The 22,518-nt window shown below is 36.0% G+C and overlaps 1 protein-coding gene across 2 annotated transcripts in view; it reads right to left on the minus strand.

Moving 5' to 3' along the window:
- Window positions 1-3,911: 3,911 nt before the first annotated feature.
- Window positions 3,912-22,518, minus strand: part of GAD1 (glutamate decarboxylase 1) — a 30,830-nt gene continuing 12,223 nt past the window's right edge. For both annotated transcript variants that reach the window (XM_066322836.1, XM_066322837.1), the window contains 12 exons: window positions 21,570-21,660; window positions 16,884-16,996; window positions 14,974-15,089; window positions 14,792-14,871; window positions 14,533-14,587; window positions 13,293-13,409; window positions 13,072-13,136; window positions 9,709-9,787; window positions 7,960-8,109; window positions 6,523-6,630; window positions 5,760-5,849; window positions 3,912-4,171 (listed from right to left, as the gene is read on the minus strand). In XM_066322836.1, coding sequence (XP_066178933.1) covers window positions 3,998-4,171; window positions 5,760-5,849; window positions 6,523-6,630; window positions 7,960-8,109; window positions 9,709-9,787; window positions 13,072-13,136; window positions 13,293-13,409; window positions 14,533-14,587; window positions 14,792-14,871; window positions 14,974-15,089; window positions 16,884-16,996; window positions 21,570-21,660 — 1,238 coding nt within the window. In that variant the 3' untranslated portion in view covers window positions 3,912-3,997. The remainder of the gene's footprint in view (window positions 4,172-5,759; window positions 5,850-6,522; window positions 6,631-7,959; window positions 8,110-9,708; window positions 9,788-13,071; window positions 13,137-13,292; window positions 13,410-14,532; window positions 14,588-14,791; window positions 14,872-14,973; window positions 15,090-16,883; window positions 16,997-21,569; window positions 21,661-22,518) is intronic.

A 22,518-nucleotide genomic window follows, 5' to 3' on the forward strand; every position in this document is an offset into this window, starting at 1 on the left:
GATAATGTTGCATGGCTTTTGTCTCATATTCTTAAGGAAACAAAACATCTCACAAAAATTATATGAGACAAATTAGTCATTTTTATGATAAACTTTTATTGGAAAATTAAAACTGCATTGCATAACTTCTTTATAACTTCAACATTTCTTAACCACAAAACAGAGATTCTGTTTAAAAAATCTCTTCATATTTGTCACCATTCAAAAAACAGATTATGAGCAACTCCATGATGATTTTAAAATTCTAGATTAATCCCAAGGCCCCTGCTTCTGGCTGTCTGCCATGAATGGTATAATGTATCTTCTCTAAAAATTACCTGTAATAACACAATCAGAATTTTTCTCATTCAAAATTGCCAGCTGCTCTTGATTTTTATCCAGTGGTCAGTCCTTTCCAAATAAATTTTATCAGTTAATAAACACTGCAGCTACCTGTTCAGCTAAGATCTTGCCTATTGTTTAATTGATCTGAATTCACCCATGCAAAGTTACAGTGATTGTCCATGTGATTTTTAAAGGCAAAATTTCTACCTCAGAGCATATTTGAAACCTCAGAAAAACAAAGTTGCTCACCTGGAATTAAAATGCTTTACATTAGCCAATACTTCTGTATATCCATACATCCTAATCCCTCACAGTCAATAGTATATGGATTAAAAAGAAGGAAAATTCCAGGCCGGCGTTCATGTGAGAAGCTGTGGGATATTACTCAGATGGAAATGACCTAATAAGAAAACAGATGAGTTTTCTCACTAATGACTATAACTGCTCTGTTAAAATCAGCTAACCAAGTCAGAAATTAATATGAGCACAGTGCTTGCTAAACACAGTATGATGTAATAGGAAAACACCCCAGAATCTGGTATTACAATCAAAGGATTTGCAAAAATCTAATTGTGGTCATCTGTGTCAAGACACAACACTGCAGAAAAGCAAAATAAATGCAGAATAAATGCAAAACAAGCAGGAGGAGCTCCATTATTCCCACCTAGCTGCAAACCATCAATGGCCATAGGAAGAATCTCTGAGGCTTTTGACCTTCAAGAGAACTCCTGAGCAAGAGACTCCATTAAAAGAAGAAGCAGAAATTTTAGTGAGAAAAACATTATATATGCACTGAAGAGCTCCAGATCTGTTTCTGGCTGCATCACAGAGCTGTCAGGGGCTTGCTGTATGAATGCCTGTCAGCTGTATTTTGGTCTTTCCTACAGCTTCATGATCAGGATGAAGATGATTCTCTTCACCTAGTTTATATGCTTCAAGGAGAATTAACATTCAGATACTTTAAACTATGATTAGAATATTGAGATGATGATCTGGATACAGGGTTCACGAGGTTAAAATATTAAGGTTAGAGGATTGAGGGTAAGTTAGAGCCAATACTGTTATTGACAGGGAGGTGGAGGAAATCAAATTCCCACCTAGAACTGGTGGAAATCATAAGAACAATGGTGGTTTTGTGGAAGACATAAAATTCTCTAGTGAAGAAGAGTCACCTGTTATTCATCTTTGGAATAATTATATTAGTTCATATTGTTTCTCATAAACAAGAAGGACTGAAAGAATTTTTTCAATCTTCTGTAGCTGCCCTTTGAATAAAGTAAAACTGAGACCAGATTTCAGACAGAAGTCTGGAATAAAAATGTGACATGTGCTTCTTCAAAACAAACTTCCTTCTGTACTCTAAGAACTTCTGTACTCTCAATGAGAAGTCCTCAAGTTTTGATGAAGAGCTGGTATTATAATAAAGAACGGCATTTAGTATTATGGAAGTTAGTACTGAAGTCAATGTTCATGCCAACTACGTCTGTACTGCAGGCTCAGGTCATACAGCACGGATGTTTACAGGAAATGTCAAGTATTGGATACACAGTAATACAATAGGCTTATAATCCAGGAAGATTGAGCTTTAAGATCAAGAAGGCAAGATACCAATTACACTGTCTTGAACAAAATCTAATGAAAGAAATACTTATTGGTAAGATTACTAGGGGTTGAACGATATGAAGTAACAATGCAGATCTATTTTGAAAGTCATAAATCTAAATGTCAGTGACAAATTCACAGTAATTTTTAGATTTTACTCAATTTGAAGAGATTTTACAGAAGGTTATGAAAGAGGAGTAAACAAGAGTCCTATGAAAAGCAGGAAAGGCTGTGCTGTAGGATAGAGCTTTTACTGTAACAGCTTTTTTCTTCTCCCTGTGCTAACACAGCCACAAATATGAGACACTGTCCTCCGAAGACAGCCGTGGGACCTGCAGGATGGAAATCTCTCTTGCCTGTAGGTGTCCTTCCACAGGACTGACAGGGGCCAGAGGGACTGCAAAAACTGCATAGTATGACTGTATTTCACTGTAAGTTTCTGAAATAATTCAATTTTATTACTGAGGTCGAGGGGAGGGAGAAAAAGCAATTAATTACTGACTTGCAAAGAATCACGTATGAAAACACTTGAAATCAGCATATTCCATTTATCACCATGACACTAACTCAGTGAACAGAGGATTATTGAATCTCCATTTTGTTCCACTACTCTGTTTCCAGTATGGACTTTTCCACTCAGTAATATTGATTATCTAATGATTAAAATTGATCAAGCTACAGATGAATCTGGTGTCTATACTTTGAAAAGCCTAACCAGTTGAAATTATTGTGACCAGCTAGCTGTGTTAGAAGATACTGAGATTACTTTTGGTTTTAATTATTCTATATGCTCCAAATAGATCATGAATTCCATTTCCCTAAAAGAATGATGCTGGTTAAAACTCCCACAGAATTTAGTTAAAATGGTCACAGAGGTCAGTCCTGAAATGAAACTCAAAAACAGGGGCCTTGGTTAGCAATCAATATTCACTAGAAAAGCATTCAGAACACTGAACAGACAGTCTGACATTACAAGAAATAAAACTGAAATTTCTAATATTTCTAATATATTAAAGGGATCCCATAATTTGATAGTCTATACACAGTGTCAGAATTCCTTATCTTCAGTAAAATTATCTGTAAGTTATTACTTTAAGGGCACTAGGATTTAAACGAAAGTGTCAACTAATATTTTTGTATTTTTTCTTTGGCTCACAAAGACACTAAAATACCATAAACATTATTTAGAACTTCAATAATATATAAATAGGTTACATTACAAACAGAATAAAATACAAGACAACTCTTCAGCATGGTAAATCTCTGCATATAAATAAGCAAATATTTCAGATACCTACAATTAAACAGTTATCTTATAGTAAAACTATTACATTTAAATCCTTTTACACAAAGTCATTTAACAATAATATACACAATCTACACAAATTAACCTCTAAAAATACAGCAATAATCTACCTGTTACAATGACTCTGCTACTGTCATCCCCTGATTTGACACTAAAGTACAACTATTTTACTCAAAGGTGCTCTTAGAGATTGCTGTTTTGTATGTGAGAAAAGCACCAACAATAAGATCTAATACTGTTAAACATTTTCTTTAGCTCCTAAGAATCTACGTTTTAGAAATGTTTCTATATGTCTATTTCTGTCTGGCAGAAAAACTTGTAGCACATTATCCACATCAAAGTTGTTGAAGGAAAACTTAATTTTCTTAAAGTGGAAAACATGCTGTGGCTTAGATCTAAGTTTATAACCACTTTATATATATACATATATATATATATGTATGTATATATATATAATTATATATATTTATTTATACTGTACATATATACTGTGCAGAATTCTTAATTTGCTATTTTAATACTTATTAATTTTCTGCTGTCTACAATAAACAAGACCAATGTAAAAGTCAATAGTACTTCAACTTCAAGGTAATACATTTTCCCTCAATAATATGATCTACCAATACATATATATTTCAGTAGCCTATAGTTGTTCTGTTTCAGGATTTCTTAGGAGGAATTTCCTTAAAACACGTTCTGCAGAACTGGGTTAAAAAAACAGCCAGTGCTGGAAAACAATGAATTAGAGAAATAAATATTCAAGCACTACAGCTCCTGCCCCAATCTCTCAATTTCCTCAATGAGGAAGTCAATATCAGACTTAGTTGCTGCTGGGTTGGAGATGACCATTCGGAAGAAGTTGACCTTATCTCCCTGAGGCTGATATCCAACCATGGTGGTACCTGACTCCATCATCAGTGCCTTGATTTTTGGTGCCACCTTTATTGTTAAAAAAAGAGAGAGAGAAAGATAAAGAGAGAAAAAAAATTATTCTTTCCTAGTATGTCACAGCATTTCTTAATTCAGAAAAAAAAATTAACTGATAGGTGTTTATTTTAATAAAAATATCTGTGACAAGAAAAATCTTGAAAAACTAAATAAGTAGGGTTGGCTATTTAAAGGGAAATTGACAATGATAATATCCATCTTTTTGATTCACAAATTAATAACATCCCAGAGTATTCAATATGTAATAACTTTATATATTAAATCCATATATTGTTTCTTTGTGCTGAAGATTTTCTCACAAAACTTTTTCTGCTTCTGTATGAAAGTCCACTCCAGACCTTCTTGAAGGTAATGGATATTTTCCACGAGAATATTATGTATTCTCAAAGCATTTTGTATGTAGGGATAACAATGGAAATTTTTCAAAAAGATCTATGTCATAAAGAATATTTTTTATAAGCATGAGCCATGGAAAATTTCCAGTAGTTTTGCAGTACTGTGCATTTACCACAATCTCACTTCCTTGGTTTAATTTACAAGGAATAATGTTCTGACAGTCTTAATATTTGGTATTGACTAAGCCCAGTTTTTCCATCCAGGCATTCATTCTCCTGCTCTACTCTCTGCCAGGCAAGGTCAGATGTCTGGCTCTTTTACTGTTTTGTAGAATGCTTTATGTTGTCCTCTAACAGTTAACAGGGTCAAATCAAATATTTCATCCCTATTGCTGTTTTTTTTTTACCTCTTACCTCTATTTTCCTCTATTCTCTCTTTTTTTTGGCAATTTCTTTATCTAACATGGGACTGGCTTGACCCAGGATTTTCACCCAGGAATTTCTATTCACTTCTATTCTCTTTCCCCATTGTGATGCGGTCATTAAATCCTCTACAAAATCTCCCATGTTTGTCCATTCTTCTCCCTTCCCTAACATACACACACTGACGCAAAAGAGCAATTATTTTTGTCACCTGTGAAATCAATCATTCTTTTGTCTCCTGAATATATTTCGTTCCACTTCTGTCTAAAGCATTACTACAAAATTACTGTATTTTTCTTCCCTCAAAAAGTCCTGAGTAAGATGATATCTTTTCTGGTGGTGCTTCAATGTTGCCCTCACTTCTCTCTATCACACCAAATAAATGTATCCCAAAGTCCTCCAAAGAGTGTTCATTTTCACTGAAATGTACTAATGCATTGGCATTTAAAATCAAAATTAATACCTGAAAATGAACTTACAGGTTTTCATGTTCTTTACCTGTCCAAGCATTTTCAAACCATTACCCTTCTGTTTCTCTCATTGATAAGCTGTCCTATCCAAAGTAGGATGTGATGTCTGTAGGCCTAGCCACTTTCTGAAGGCTTGTAACACTTGCGAGCACAAGTGAATATGTAAAATATTCATATGAATACGCAGCACAACTGAATATGTTCTGAATCTGGTTCTATAGGGAAAACATGACTTCAAGATCAATACAAATAGATAAAGCTGAACAAATATCAAGGTCATATAGCAAGCAATAGAGAATTGATGTCTTAGAATTTGGAATAATCTTTTTACATTTAACCAAAAATACTAACCCTGTGTAACTTTTCTCTTCTCTCATCAGAGTCTGGCATGCCCCTGAGACTTGGAGGAATGTACCAAAAACATACATTTGTATGCTCTGGCTGCAAAAAAGAGCAAAACATATACATCAATTAAAAAAATTATACAGATCAATCCCACACTAAAGGCCAGTCAGCAGCATGTTTTATCACAGAGGTGAAAGACATAATATTGCATTAATGTTCCTAGTCATGCATGTTAAAGAGAAAGAAACGGACTGCAGTACTGCTGCTTGCCTCTGCTGCCTTAGACTGCCTATACATTGTCCCATTTGCAATATTTAGGTTGCTAATGAAGTGCAAATGCTTTTCACCTTTGTGCAGTTTTAGGAGTAACTGTTTTTCAGGATGACAGAAAGGGCAACCCAATTTTCCTTTCCTTAGTAAAGGGAGAAATGAAGTTTATACTATGACTCAAAGATTTATATAGTGGCACCAGCAACAGAATATACAGCAAAAATAGCAGATTCTCAGTTATGGACATAATAATCTCAGTATGAATATGTTACATTTAGCTAATCTTCATACCCTAAACTGAGAAGGCCTTTGCAGAACAGGAAGAGATAAACTAGACATTTATGGTACAAAACCATAAAAAAATTTGACAAAAATACTGCCCAGATGCCAATAGTCTTGTTGTTCTTTATAAAATAAGAGCAGTTTTGCATAGCTGTTTGAAGAGCTGTGAGAAGCACGACGACAGATTTGGCTCACACAAATGTGAAAGCAAACTTACCTCCCCTTCAAAAACCATCTCAAATTCTTCTCTGTTTTTGATTTTAGTGTAGAGATATTCTGCCAGCTCCAGGCATTTATTGATCTGATTTTCAAATCCTACTGTACCCTGTTTTAATAAGAAAGTAAGTATTAATTATATGGTCCTTTTTTTAATGCTCTGACACAATCACCTTATCAGATAGGTTTCACTCTTACGTATTTTCAGGCAGAAAACATTTTGCAATATTATTTCTTGTAACTTAAAAGTAGCATTAATCAATGGTTAGAAAGTGGCCAAAGATGGTCCAATTGTAAGTCCCTATTTGGTTTGTCTCATTTTAAGATAATTTATAATGAAAATAACAAGGGCTTTCACTATTTTTGGTAGATTATTTTAGGTCTCTTGAATTTTTTCCAGTTTCCAAAAATACTGTGGTTGTTATGTCCTGGCTTCACAGCTGCTGCTAAAAGATCAGAAGCTTGAAAGCGGAACTCAGTTGAAAGTGTAAGAATTGAGAAGTAAATTATTTCCTCTGAGCAGTTTTCAGAAATGAGTATTTAATCAGCAAGCAAAAGTCTGCAATATGTTTACTAGAAGTGACTTGCCTACCCATTGATATCTTGTCAAGATCATAATCCCAGAAGGAGTATATGAATGTTGATAATAGATATTGGGGGGTTTTTTAAGTACACTTTGTACATGAATAAAGAAGCAAGCATTTTCTCCTAAAGCAAAAACTGTTCTATGATTTTATAGTTTATCATTAGATTTAATATCAAATTTATTTTAAAAACTATACTCTGGACAGGTTATCCAACTGAATTCCCATTTTGCTAGCAGAAGAGCAAGAATAACAGTAATGAGACGACTGGAGATAAAGCAATAAAAATGGAATGATTTTTCTTGGTACATGACTACTTCATCTTGTGAACTTGTAAGCCTGGACATAAGCCCATGTTTAAATTCAGCCATCCAGGCGTACCACAGTAGTACCAGGTAATCAGCTGTGCAATCATCACTTGGGCAATGCTTCCTCAGAAAAAGGCTTTGTTTTCCAAGGCACTTATAAAATCTATTCACTGAAGTGTCCTGTTCAAAGGACCCTTGTAAGTCATCAAGGCTGCTCTGCTGTTACTACAAGCAAGGTGTCATAAAATACGTACACAAGCGTAGAGCATCACAACAAGAGATCATTTTGGTGCCCTACCCTCAGTGGTTTTTCTGCAGGACTTGTCTAGCGACTTAAATCTTTCTTCTAATTGCCATCTAAATTTACTCACAGTTGGCATTGTTCTAAAATTCACACAGTTCCTTTCTGAGTTGATACTTGGATACTTGTGTGTTTAGAGATTGTAATGACACAAATGTTTATGTCAAAATGAAGATTCCATTACATGCCACTTAGAAATTAAATTAACACAATTCTGGGTCTTGAGCTAAACTCTTGTTATTTACCTTTGCTTTCCACATCAACCAGAATTTGAAAATGTCCACATGTCGACCACACTGGATTGCCTTATCTCCAGTGTCATAGGAGACATCATACTGTTTGTCTGGCTGGAAGAGATAGCCTGCACACATTTGATTGCAGCCTTGAAGGATACCCTACAATGAAAGATGCATACACTTGTATAACCCACCTGCATTTGTCCATGAGAGAATGTACACATTAATAATGTATAAAAATGTATTTCAAACATGTACAGGATAATTTTTCTTTGATATTACATATTATAACATACTGACCTTGTTTTGTACACCTGAGCCACAAAATTAATTTCATAACCTAAGGCGGTTCTCTTAGAAGTCTCTGAGCAGTCATTTGATTTTACACACACAAACAACCCCCTGAGAAAACATCCACAGATTAATTTGGGTATTTAATTTGTGATGTTAGCTTTACCCACTTCAATTTATAAGGCTGTGTTCTTTAAACTTAAATTTATGGTTTGTTAAATTACACACTAGAATAAAGCTGTGGTCTCTCAGTGCAACAAATTGCTACACAAAATTAAGTGAAAAACTTAACTGAAGGTTTGAACTTTGTATGTTGTTCAGCTTTATGACACTTCACATTAGTCATAATATAAGCACAAATGACATAAACTGGACACTTTTTGCAAATAAATAAATATGGTTCATGGGCCAATAGAAATCTATGGACTGCTGGTAAAAAGTCTGGCAGAAGCACCGAGCAACAAATTCCTGGATGTTACACAGGAGCCTTACAGGTGACATTTCCAAAATGGTTTGCATTTCCTTTAGAGTTTATTACAGTTTTTTGCAAGAAACTTGAAGACACCAGTGTGTCCCATAAATACAAAAACATCTGTCAAATTCTCATATAGAGAACAAAAACTCCTGCCAAAATCCTACAATAGCTGGCACAATAAGCATGCATGCCACTGAACAAAGGCTTGTGCTTCCCTTCGATGGATGTGTTTTACAAAGGGAAAGAAATGCTGCAGTCCTCAGTTTAGAGTTGGATCAACTGGAAGAACAATGGCAGACTTAGGGCTGCAACTTGCAACTCTTCCATCCCAGCTCTATACACAGAGATTATTTCTTCAACTGTTTCTAGTGGCAATCGGCATACAAGAGATTGATTAGTAGACAACATCATTAGTTCTATCTGCATATTTTATGATTTTCTTTTTTATCATTTAAAAAGAATTTGTATTGCTTAAAAGAAACAAGACACTGGTTTAGCTTTGATTGATGGCAACGAAGAGTCTAGAAGCCAGCCATAAAAGTACAGAGGCATAATAAAAGCAGCAGGTTTTCTTTTCAACAGAACTGGGAAACTTCTAAATCACTATGTAAAGTAAGAACTTGCTTCTTACTTAAGTGGTTTAGACTGGAAGCAAGTAGTAAGACTGAGGCTCTATGTTCAACATATCATAGAAACAACAGGGCAGGGGCTCAAATGAAGTACATTAGCATGACTCTATTGTTGCTATCAGAATATGCAAAGATCCAGCAGGTCAGGATCTGACCCGTGTTGTCTACAACTTCAATAAAAAAGTCAAAAACCCCAGGACAGATAAAACAACTTCCAAAATACAATGTAAATCCACACAATTATTCCTTCCAAAAGAAGTTTTGAACTTAAACAGATTTTGCAGTACCCTCTTAAAAAGTAGGGCTTGATTTTTACTTTTTTTACTTTTTTTTTAATGTTTAATTATTAAATATAAGGCAGACCTTCTCCCGGACAAGAATGGCAGAACATTGTAACAACACTCCCATCATCTTGTGTGGATTCCAAGTGACTGAGTTGGCTCTGCAAAAAAATTACACATTCAGATAGATCTGGAAAACAGAAACTTAGTCTGAAGCAGTCACCTTTGTTTTCTGCTTTCAGCTGGAAATATACGGAGTTTTGACCATGATGATATCACTATGGATATTATTACTGCCTTAAGTGTCTTCTTTCCCAGTTATGCTGTCCAGGAAAGGAATTTTTTTGTGTTAACATTGCAATATCAGACTTGTGATTAGATTATACTATTTCTAACACCAGCTAATTAGTATCAGACTGATTAGCTGATACAGTAACATAATCCCCAGAAGAGCCCTCTTCTAGAAATAGCATTAATAAAAATAACAAAACCACTTTGACATGTTCTATCGATTCAAGGTACTGATGGGGAAAGTGGAGGTGTCAGAGAATTAAGGCACCGATATGAATTGTGGGAAAATACAGTTCTTTTTAAACACCTTCTGGAAAAATAGAAAGGAAATAAAAAGACATTCTGCATGTTTACCTGCTTTCCCAGTTAGAGCCACAGCCCTTGCTTGTCAAGCACATGGCTGTTAAAAAGCTCTAAAACTTTATAACATATCCTAGCATTCTGTATGTAAAGCTTAAAATTTCTTACATGGAAACACAAGCAAAGGCACAAGATTATCTAATTTACAAGTCAAACAGATTTTCTGTATTTTAACATACTATTCTAGGCAGTTTAATGGTGACACTGAAATAAATGTGCCAACATTGAACATCCATTGACCTTTTCACCCTAAGTAATTAATTACCAAGCGTCCTCTTGATTCACTGCATGTTCCAGAGAAGCAAAGTACGTAATTGTATTTCAAGGAGTATGCATATGTTTTTATAATGTGGTTGAAAGAAAAGTTAAATGTATTTCCTCCTCTTCTACACCCTGCTCTCAGAGGACACAGAGACAACCACAGCTTCTCTGTTTTATGCAACACAGTGATGTCTTCACCCCAGCCTTTGGACCACTGATTTCTAGATACAATTCCAACCCCTGTATGTGCTAGGTTAGGCTGCAGCACCCCTGCGCTGCACCTGAGGAGCTCACCATCCAACTTCAGCTGCCTATGCAGTGCAAACCAGCAGATAAACAGCTCAGACTTAGGAGGCATATATCTTTTAGAAAAAAATCACTAATAGTTCAGATGAAGCAGTCAGGGTAAAGGAATTTGTGTAACAACTCACTTCCTTTTTAAAACACTATGCCTTCAGTTTAGCACATTCATTTGACTTTCAGGGTTTCAAACAAATACAATTTCAAGTCATTCCTCCCAAGGAGACTTAGGTTTATTTCAGCATGAAGCCATCACTCTCTCCTCAGTGCAGCCCCCAGGCAGAGGCTGTCCCACCCCAGGCAATCCCAGCCCTGTGCCATGGCAGCATGCCAGTCCTCCATGCCAGTGTGTCCAAACTGGCCAAGCACGACCTGAGTGTTAGCAACAGACCCCAGCTGGGCCTGTGACAGGCAATTACACTGTCCATGTGGGCCCCATCCCACGTCTGAAGGTCTGGATAGCTGACTAGGAAAGAAATCATTTCATGCTTCATGGCCAGCTGCTTTCTGTATTTGCTTGAAATTATGGCCTTAATTAGCAATTCAGGATTGACCTCAGGTCAAAAGGAGTGTGCCAAACTCCTGTGACCAAACCTCTAAACCAAACCTCTATCTTAAGAAAATTATTTTGCAATGCTGACTTAATATTAGACACGTTGCCATGAGTCACAAGCAAATTGTACTGGGCAACGGTTGATAGTATTCTGCTGCTTCAGAATACTCCACACCACATGCTGCTGTCCTTGCAACAGAAGGGTCCACATGGTTCTGCTGCCAGTCCTTCCATACACTATCCTAGATGTTGTACTTATTCTTTACTTGCTGTAGGAGATGCTCAAACCTAGGATAGTTTGTTTTTCTTAAGGAAGAGCATTGCTCACATGGAGTGTATACTCAGAGCAGTCAACTCAAGGAAGCAATTTGGTGCTAATTTAAAACTACATGGATAGAGCTTGCTTCAAATATTTTTTGCTTCCCTGAAGGCTGATATCTGCAGTGATGGAAAAGATCTAAAATTTCTGATTCTTCATTGCTCTTCTGATTTTTTTTTTTTTCAGGTGGGCACCATTTTGTGGTAGAGCACTTTCAGAAGAAATCTAGAGACCAACACCTCCATGGGGTTATAAATGTACATCTTCTACAGACTTGTCATCCTTGCATGTGGGAGCAGCTGTGCCAAAGGCTACACCTGGAATGACTCCTGAGTCGAAATCATAAGGACCAGTGGAAGGATCACACTGTCACTCTGCTGTCACTACCAATGCAAGTGATTTGCCACTTTAAATTTGATTCAATCCAAGGCTGGCTTCTGGTCTCCAAGGGCATCTTGGTCAGCTGGGTTATGCACCCAGGGGTACACACCTCCTTCCTGTAGACTTCACTCTCATCTCTACAAGAGCTTCCTGCTTGTTTCATGTAATCCCCACATGGCACCAATGCACGGGCGCCCGTGCCCTGAGACAGGTGAGCACCTGTGACCCTTTCTGGCCTCTGTAAATGACCTCCACCTCCTCCCTGCCACAGCAGAAGTGTAGCAGCTCTGTCTATCGTAGTCCTTTCGAGCCTTAAAGGTACTGAAACTTGCCCTTGGAAATTACTGCTAATTCAGTCTCTACTCCTCTCTTTGTTGTATACACCTATGTACTTTTTGTGTGTGTGTGTAAATAAGAGTAATATAAGACTAAACATATATATATATATACATGTGTTCCATTTACAGAACACTCATGAACATATACTCTTTATTTTCTGGGAAACCTGCAAACATCTTTCAGAAGAGAACCTCAACAAATTCCCATTGTGAGCGTTCATGCTCAAACACCTTCCCTGACCCCTCATTTATCACTGCTATTCTCAAAGCCCTACATTTCAGAGATGGTCTAGCTCTCACACTTCAATTTCTTCTTCAGGTACTTCTCCATCCATTCCCAGACTTATGATCCCTTCAAAGCTATGTGTAGAACAATTTCCCTTCATTTTTGCAAAGTAATATCCTCGTCCTCCTTCAAACCTGCTGAAAACTTACCTCTCCCTCAATGGCACATCACAGATTTCTTCTGCAATATTGTTTCAATCTGCCTAGTCTGAACTTTTCCCTTGTGCCTCGCTATTGTTTAATTTAGTGTTTAAACTCCTTAACGTGGCCAAGAAATATTTTCATGGATTGTTGAAGTGTCATGTACCATATGGAAGTACATTAAGAGCAGTATTACAAACAAGCACTGTGTAGTACCTTTCTATTCCATTCAGTTTGTGACGGTGCTTTCGGGACATCAAGAGTCCACCTCCCCAGGCAGCCTGGAAGAGACGGAAAAAAGAGAAGACTCAATTTTTGAAAAAGATCAACAGATTTTAGTTCACTCAGGACCTAGTAAAAAATATTTTAATTCAAGAAAAAAATGTGTAAACTAAGATCCTCTTTTGCCTGAATAGCAGCACTTTTTTGTTACTTACATCTACATGGAGCCAGAGGTTGTATTTTTCACATATATCTGCAATCTCCTGTATTGGGTCAAAGGCTCCATATACTGTTGTGCCTGCAGTTGCATTTACAAAAAGAGGAACATATCCCTACAGTAAAAATAAAAATACCAAATATAAGTTGAAAACACTTTCAGAAAAAAAAAAAAAAAAAAGGAGAGAGGAAAAAATAAAGGAAAATAATTCCAGAAACATTATATCATTTTGTTATCTAAAAACATTTTTCTTCCCATTTGAAAGGCACAACATAAGCAACAGTAGAAACTAACTAATCATATACATGGTAAGAACAAATTCTGTTTTTTTCTTTATTTTCTTGTAATTTCACTTCAAAAAATTATCTAGTTAGAAGATAAAGAATATTACTTTGTCTAATCTGTCTCAGTGAGGAGATTCAAACAATGTAGTGGAAAATGTGCAATATTCAAGTAAATTTGTGACTTTTACAGCAGTATGAACAAAAATTAATTAAATGTGATTCGTAAGTAGTGATTTGAAGGCTTGAAATTGTTCTTTTAGTCTTTATCTACTCATAAACAGAACAAAGCAATCTAAAACAACAGCAATTAATGAGAAAATATCAGATCAAAGAGAGACAATTTTGAATTAGATGAAATAAATGTGAACTGCTATTTCATAGAGTGCCCAAACATAAAGAAGTTAAGAAATAAAAAAGAATATTAATCTTGATTTCTCTTTGGTTACTTTATAAAAAGTTAATTGGTTTTTCCACTGCATTGATTCAAGAAATAGCAATTAATGCCTAAAATTTAAGCTTACTGTCTATATTTAACAAATACACATGGGACCTACATCAAATCTACAGGACTTTTTAAGGGCTCTGTAGAATCTGTTATGGGTTTGGCTAAACTTACAAGTTTAGATAAAAGTAGCTTAAATTTTATGTTTCTGTGCTTGTTTCCATATATTTCCAAACAGGAAGTTACTTTTAAAAATCATGAATTACAGTTGTGGTTCAAGAGTTAGAAGTCTTTTGGTTTAAAACAGAAAATGGAAACCTTACCAAGACACATAATAATAATACATTTTGTTATTAACATATGATAATTTATAATACATAAATGCAGTATCAATACATAAATGCATAATTAAGCATATAAAAATACTGTTACTATATTTATCTCATTATAATGTTCTCTTTAATGTCAACACTCAGCCTTCAAAGGAAGAAGCAATTTTTAAAAACACAAACCTTTTCTTTTGCTTCCAGAATTTTTGCCTCCAAATCAGCTGGTATTATTTTGCCTCTGTAATTATCAGAGAAACAGAAAGACAAAGAAAATTCAGGAATGTATATGGAAATAATAGCTGCAGTTGAAATAATTTAATGGGATTTTCTCAACAGGCCATTAGCAACCTGACACACTGTACTGAATCAGTCCTTAAACACAATAAAACAAATTTAACAGATGAACACATTTAATCTATCAAAACTTTAACATTCATCCTACCTTTCGTTGCATTTTATCAAAATAACATTGTCTGTTCCAAATCCAAGTGCAGCTCCAGCTTTTTTTATTGAGTAGTGACTCTGCAGCAAACACAGGAACATGAAATGGAGTGGTTGTTTAATGGTGAAGCATTTTCACAACATATGTCAGTAGATTAAGAATTAGCAGGGTATTAAGCTCACATGCTCTGAGGTGAAGAGAACCAGTTTAGGGACTGCAGCCATGCCTTTGGTTTTAACTTCAGGGAAATACTTGTAGCGTGCAGCCATTATGCTGTACATGTTGGAGATCGCTCCTCCTGTGAATGAATAAATAAATGAATAAAAAAATAGTGATAATGGGGAAAAAAAGTATATTATACCACAGACATACAAGTCTTATTTGCATAATGCAGTGAAAGTGGCAGTGAACTATGAAAAAATATTTCTCTGAAATGCACAGGCATCTGTCTAAATAGCATAGGACAGACCCTCGAGAAAGCCAGACTTATAATCAGAATTTCTTAAACGCAACCTCTTTCAATTGCTATCATTTTGTAACACATTCCTAAAAAGTTCAGCTTTCATTGTGCTGCTTTTGTGTGATAACTTCTTGTTAGCATGTATAACAGGGATTTATTAACTTGTCTGAGATTGAAGAAATGTCATATATTGGATAGATTTATCTCATCTTACTGTAGACATAGAAGTAGATGCTTAAAGGTAAATTTCTACAGCTGAGCTACTTCTAAACTCCCTCACAGTCAGTTATGGGAAAGAGGCACTTCACAGGCTATGAGGCAGCTAATGTATTTTCACACTTACTTTTGAAGGACTTGAATAGAGGGAAAGCACCTACTTCACTTGGTTTGCTGCTAAAAAGAGCCCTGAACAACTGGCTCGATTCTTTGGTGCAGACCTCAAGCTTTAATAAGATCAATCACACCCCTAAGCTAAGGATGACTTCTTCCTCTAAAATTTTTCCATTGATGAGAACACAGAAAGAACTGTACTTTCCTAGCAGATAAGACTGGAGATCAGGTAAGTGTGCACTTTATGTGGACTGTTCCAAAAGGACATTGTGAAGGTTCTTGCTTCCTTTTTTCCTTGCCAAGGTTGAGATTAATACACGGGAAATGTAGGTTTCATGTTCGGACTTGGATGTCTGTCATTTATCTATTTATGGACTCACAAGCCATGAGCTCTAACTAGCAAGTTAAGGAACAGAGGTAAAATGGAATGCTTCTAATTCTTTCCTAGGTTATTTAGGCAATAATCCCCAAAAACCAAGGTGACACCTATATTATTTATACTTTTGACCCAATAATGACTGCCCAAGGCCTGCAATGCCGGCCTTTTTCACCCAACTGCAGGAAACCACCCAAACCCATGAAGAAGGACTTACGCAATGCCCAAAGCCCTCCATCTTGACTGACATGTATTACCATATACTAAAATCCCAGAATTCAAGTTCCCAGAAATCCAGCAGGACGTGGTTTTGTCTTTTATGCTCTGAAACAGGATGGTGTTCCCTCATGCCAAAGCCAGAAAAGTCCTGGCTGTGCACACACGCTGTCCACAGGTTGGCCCAGGACCTTCACGCAGTTCATCATCAGCCATTTCTCTCACTGCTCACTGCCTTTATGCTCCTTGCATGGGAAGACACTTTGTCTTGGTCTTTATACTAGAATCATACTTGTGAACCCAATCAGATTATATCCCAGATAATCTGTCCCAGAAAGTGACAGACAATCCCAGCCTTTTCCTGACTGTGAATCCTTTGACCACCAAAGAAATCAGTATATAATTTTTGAGAACTTCTAGTCAACAGCAGCTGTTAAATGACACTCATAAAAAGGGTGTTTAAATGCCCAACTGTGCACCAGAGCCCATAGTCAAGTCTTAAATGCTGACCAGCCACAGTACATAGCCATGTGCAGAGATAATTTTTTGCCCCAACTTTTCTGTGGGATGTTTAAACAAAACATTCCTACTTCTAAATATCTGCCTCATTGTTTTGTGTTGCAGATAGTGTGAATATTCAGACACAGCCTATGTTTATTTTAACTTTTGAAGTTTTAGTAAAACCACCAAAACAGAGATGAAAAGCTCACCAGGTGAGAATATTCCATCACCATCTTTATTTGACCATCCAATAATCTCCCTCATCTTTCGAAGTGTTATTTGTTCCATGAGGACAAAAACAGGGGCAATTTCATAGGTAAACCTGCATGGATAAAGCAAAACAAACAAACACACTATAGATGCAGATTCTAAAAACACATAATAAATTCCCAGTCTGTAATTCTTGGTTAAAATGCTCTAGGTTTCTAGAAGTTTTCCTGTAACTTGAGGTTCTGATCCTGAGCCTTTCCCCAAGAAAAATCCTCAGGAAGACAATATTGGAAATACTGATGTACAAAAATTGAAGTATTGGTTATTTTGCAGCTTTCTGTACAATAAATGTAAGACCTAATGTTCAACATCATAGTTCTGCTGACTTCTGTACAAGATTGTCCTGTAAAACAACTGTTTCCCAAAGTGCACATTCCACACTTGTGGAAAAACATACTGCTAAATCCTTATGAAAACTGTGAACTTCACTGAGCTAAACAAAACCATAATTAGAAGTATTGAGCTAGGGTTTCAAAGTCTAAATATAATTAATTATGTGGATTTATTCTGTTGATGATCTCCAAGGACAACTTACTTCTACAACAAAACGTGATCAATAACTGTCAAGAGTAATTACAAATGATGATTTTCTAATTACCAATTACCAAAACCAAGTCAGCAGTCAACTATTGTATCCACTTAATGAGGGCAAAAAACATTACATATCCTGGCATGCCCTGATGTCAGCGTCAGATACGTGGATGGAAACTGACAACCATATAACTATTTTTAGCAATCAAGGTACACGGATAAATTACTACTGCTGTAAACAAATTCTGCCTGCTGTGTTGGGGAAAAACAATCAGTAAGGGGGAAAAGGAAGCAGAGAGAGATTTAAAAATCAGCCTCTGATTTCCAAAGGAATCTATAAGAATATGACACCGACACTTGTGATTTGACTGATATCCTCTGCTTGAATAATCTTGTCAAAATGTATGTGTTGTCTCTCCAATACTAAAACGATATTTTGAGAATAGGTACAGCAAACTTGAATGAGACATGATATTAAGATAGGAACAAGTGTCCAAAAGCCTTGTATTTTATTTAAAGCTACACTGGTTTCTTACACTGTTAATATCTTCTTCAAATTTTATGTGTCCTTAGTCCATTAGAGAAACACCATTATTTTTAAAACATTCCCTTAAGATTAAAAATTTGTAATTTGTTTAATTATTGTGATTGCTATTTTCAGAAGCCAAAATACTACTTTTTTTAAATTATTATTATCATTGGAACTGGCAGAGAGAGTTGAAATCTCATCTGAACTTTGGGTGCTGCCACTATTTACAAATGGACAAAATTAATAAACTAGTGTCTGCTAACAGTGGTTTGGGGTTGTTTTATTTTTAAGCACTGCAGGTCTAGAATATATTCCAATCTTTATTTAGGCAGAATGATCACCTGATGTCCACAGGAACTCAGCAGTGTATAGATCACTGTAGCTCAATACAAGATACTCTTAAATCAATATGATTAGTTTTTTCCCACCAGTTTAAACACATTTTGAGTTTTGTCCTGAGACCTTGCACACTTTATTTAAACATAAAGAAAATAGTACTTATTTTTTTCTATTCTGTAGTTATTTTCTGTGTCTCCAAAAACTGACAAGAAATAAATGACAGTAGATATTTGTGAATTACAAGGCCAGTTAAGCTATACTGGATGATGGCTATGAATTAACAAATCATATCTTGTTAAAGTTCACTCTACCTTACTTGTTTCAAACTTAAATTATTTTGAAAAATTCAGTAAAACCCCCAAAAAAAGTGTTTGGCTTAAAAGAAACCATATAACTTCAGAATCAATCTCCTAAAAAAGAGGTGATTAGATTTTTCCTATAGTTACACCCTTTACAGGTATTTCTGTGAATTAACTGTAACAGTCACGAGTATCAGCTCTTTACTAACAGAATGTACTAACGGGTGTTTTGGTAGAAGCCAGTGCTGCCTTAATTCTCACTTAAAGGACAAATCACTTTATCAGACCAAATCATTCTAGCTACAATTCTACTGTTGGCCACTATGTAAAACCAGTCTAAGAAAAAACACAGAGCCTTTAATTTCCTATTCATAAGCATATCTGCATAATACTGAAAATACCAATATATTCCCTTGTCTCAGCTAACAGCAGGCATAAACAGAACCTCGAGATAATATTTATTTTTAATCTGACTTGGCTGCTCCATAGTGAGAGAATGCCCTGTGCCACAGATCTCTAGAACTGGATGAATAATGAAATCCTGAAATTTCTATGCTGAGGGTCTCATGACTAGTGACTGAGCTATGAATAGCACATTGATACATTATTTCCAAGTCAATGTGGGAAGCTTATTATGTTTAATTGTATATATTACCTTCACAATGACATTTAAGTAATATTTCCTAATGATAGTTTTAGATTTTAAGAGAGTACAGATGTTTTGATTACTCGAAACTCATCTGCAAAAAAAAAGCACATACTTTTAATTGTTCATAAATATTTTAAGTATTGTTTACCTGTAGAAAAGCAAAAATGGCAAATGGAAAGCATTCCCTACCATAATCCAATGTTACTGTTGATGGTGTGTTATGTGCTCATGTAGCTGTAATAGGTTAGAACAGTTCCTAGGTAAAGGTCAAAACCTGTTCTTGTATGCTGGAACACTGCTCAAAACAAATAGTATGTTCCCCAGAGCACACAGAGGTTATCTAGTTATTTTTAATAACCTTCTCTGTCAGTCCTTTGAATCATATTTTACAAACATCTTGCTTTAATCTTACTTGCAATTACTGTGTTACTTGAAAACACATCATGTTGACTTTCTGAAAAAATGAGCACACTAAGCCTCATAATAACAAATAGATTAAACTAAATTTTCATGTTCACAGAGAAGTATTTTGAAAAAATATGTTCTTATTTAAAGCACAAATGGATTAAAAACTAGCTATTTAACAGCTTGTTTTCAAAAGAAAAAAGGAGAACATCAATTAAAAGGAATTACTCTTTAAGAAACAACTGAGTGCAATGTTATTAATAAGATGTCAATATTTCTTTATCCTGCCACAGTCTGCCACAGTGCTGAATTCTTTTATGTCCTATCAGATTTCTGTAATTTCACTGATTACAAAAGTGTAACTAAACTGGGATAACTAAGTTAGTCAAACAGGCTTAGTAAAAGTGACACTGAAATATTTGTCACAGAGAAAACTTTAAGCAAAGTTCTTTTGGAAATATGATCAGAACTGGTTTTGCTTCTAATTTTGCTGCTTAAAAGGCACTTCAAGGCACTTTAAAGCACTTTGCAATACTTGTTTGACAATTAAAATATATATCGCTGGGTCTTTTCTTCTCAACCAGCTTTTAAATCTGAATGTCTCATACCAATTTTCAGCAAACAGAGAACTAATTGAGGTGATTATTACAAAGAGAAGGCTGTTTTTGCCTGGACCACCTTAGGCTTTTATTTTGTTTTATTGTTAATGTCACATAATAGGCACAGCTCCTAATCTACATAGAGCTGCTAGTCATCAGCTATATTTAATGAACCATATACTCACAGGTGCAGTGAAAATATTGTTCATTTTCCAATCTGAAGATGCATTTCATATGTTATGACAATGAGCAACAAACTCCCCAAAACAGAGGTTGTTTTAAAGTTAAAACACATTCAGTACAGGACTAAAAAAGACAAGCCTTACCAGCCAAATTAATGGACTCCCATCACATTTTTGAACATATAGAACTTAGAATATAAATGAAAACTGACTAAAAGGTTTGGTGGGTTTTTAGTGGTTTGGGAGGATTTTTTGACTGTGGCTTTTTTGTTTTGTTTTTGTGGGTGTTTTTGTTTAGTGCTGTTGTTTTGGGTTTTTTCATTAATTGCACTCTGTTACAAAAATTCCTCATAATACCTTACACTGACATTTAACTTTCATTAACTTTGAGGTCAAGAAAAATTAGGAAAAGTTTCTTATTTGATGCGTTCAGATATCAAATTTTACCCTTTTTTTTACTTCTGTTTATTCATTTACCCAGGACTTTATTTATCTTAAACTAATTCCTTCATTAGCATAAAATTATTTTTCAGTGTTACATGTTTAATCATTTTGAAGCTACCCAGAATCCATTTCTTTACTAGCATGTGAACAGAAGTTACTGCCTCCAGCCTGCTATCCCTGAAGTCAACAGTAGAGAAGAAAATTAATTTTTCCATATCTTGTGTTCTGGTGTTAACATAGCTGCATAGTGGATACATAGTGGATAGCTGCAGACTTGTTCAGTCTAGAGACAAAGCTTTAAAAAAAAAGAAAAATATAAAGAAGATAAAAAGATTGGTGAAAAAAAGAAAAAAAAAAGAAAAAAAAAAGAGGAGATTGGTCCAAAAGAAGTAATTTCATGTTATTATATTACAATAATCATGTTTTACTTACCATGTGCTCTCAGAAATTTGCATTTCTATTCAGTTTTATGTAACTATTTTCATTGTATTACTGACACATTAAGAAAAACATGAGACCTTTTACTGGGAGTTGTAACATTCACCATTTAAAAATTAAAATCATTCCTATCTGTGACAATACTTATCTACCACGATACATGGCAGCCCGTGTAAGCAGCACAGACACTGGTGACAAGACACCGCTCACATGTTTGTGTTGGCAGTAGATGTCAGCCACTCCCCAGCCAAGCCAATGATGTCCAGTCCTGTGGACAGCTGATTGAAAAAGCGAGGATGACCTGAGGAGAGAATTGACAGCAACTCAGAGCAGACTCTAGCAGTATCTCTCAGGTTTCACATTTAAACAATCCACCTTTTCTGACAATAATCACAGGTTTGTACTCAGAACACTTGCAGCAAAGTCTTCAAAGCAAGTCCTGCTCATGGGAAGACCGATAGCCAACACCATGGATGTCTTGTTACAAACGTGGAAAAATATATCCGATAGGAACTTCTGTATGGAATCATTCGCGTTTAAAAGAGAACCTCAGAGTCGACTGAGCCTGTAAATACCTTCGGGACCTGCTCAAGGGCTTGGGCTAGCCCATTTCCAGAGCCCTCCTGTGGCTTCTGTGGCGGTGTGAGCTCGGGGAGCAGGACACAGTGGGGGACACACCCTGGGCAGTAACAGCCTGCAGGTGCAGGGGCTATTTGCATTTAAATGGAGGAAGATGTGAAGGCTCAGGCGCTTGAACCTGGGCTGCAGGAGTGAGAGGGGGTGTGGAGGAGCTAGTCTCTTCCCGAGCTACAAGGACACGGGGAGAGACGTTTAGTGGGGTCTCGGCGAGAACGTCCCAGCGCTGCGGCGGGAGGAAAGGGCCCGCCAAGAGCTCCTCCATTCGGGCCCTTTGCCCACATGGTTTATAAGGCAGAGTTCACCTCCTTAAACAGAGTTTGCTACTGAACCGAAGTAAATCACATCCCTGTATTTCAGCCGAAATTGCTTTAACGACTTCCGTAAGCAATAATCCCGACTGTTGGGGGTCTATTTTCTGGCATGAAGAGAGGAAATTCCTAACACCTGATAGCGAGCGTTGAGGGGAGGTGAGAGGTGTCACGGGTTAGGCCTCTCTGGGGAAGGACACGCAGATAGCACA

The sequence above is a fragment of the Sylvia atricapilla genome, chromosome 7 (genome assembly GCF_009819655.1).
Source record: "Sylvia atricapilla isolate bSylAtr1 chromosome 7, bSylAtr1.pri, whole genome shotgun sequence".
Taxonomy (NCBI): domain Eukaryota; kingdom Metazoa; phylum Chordata; class Aves; order Passeriformes; family Sylviidae; genus Sylvia; species Sylvia atricapilla.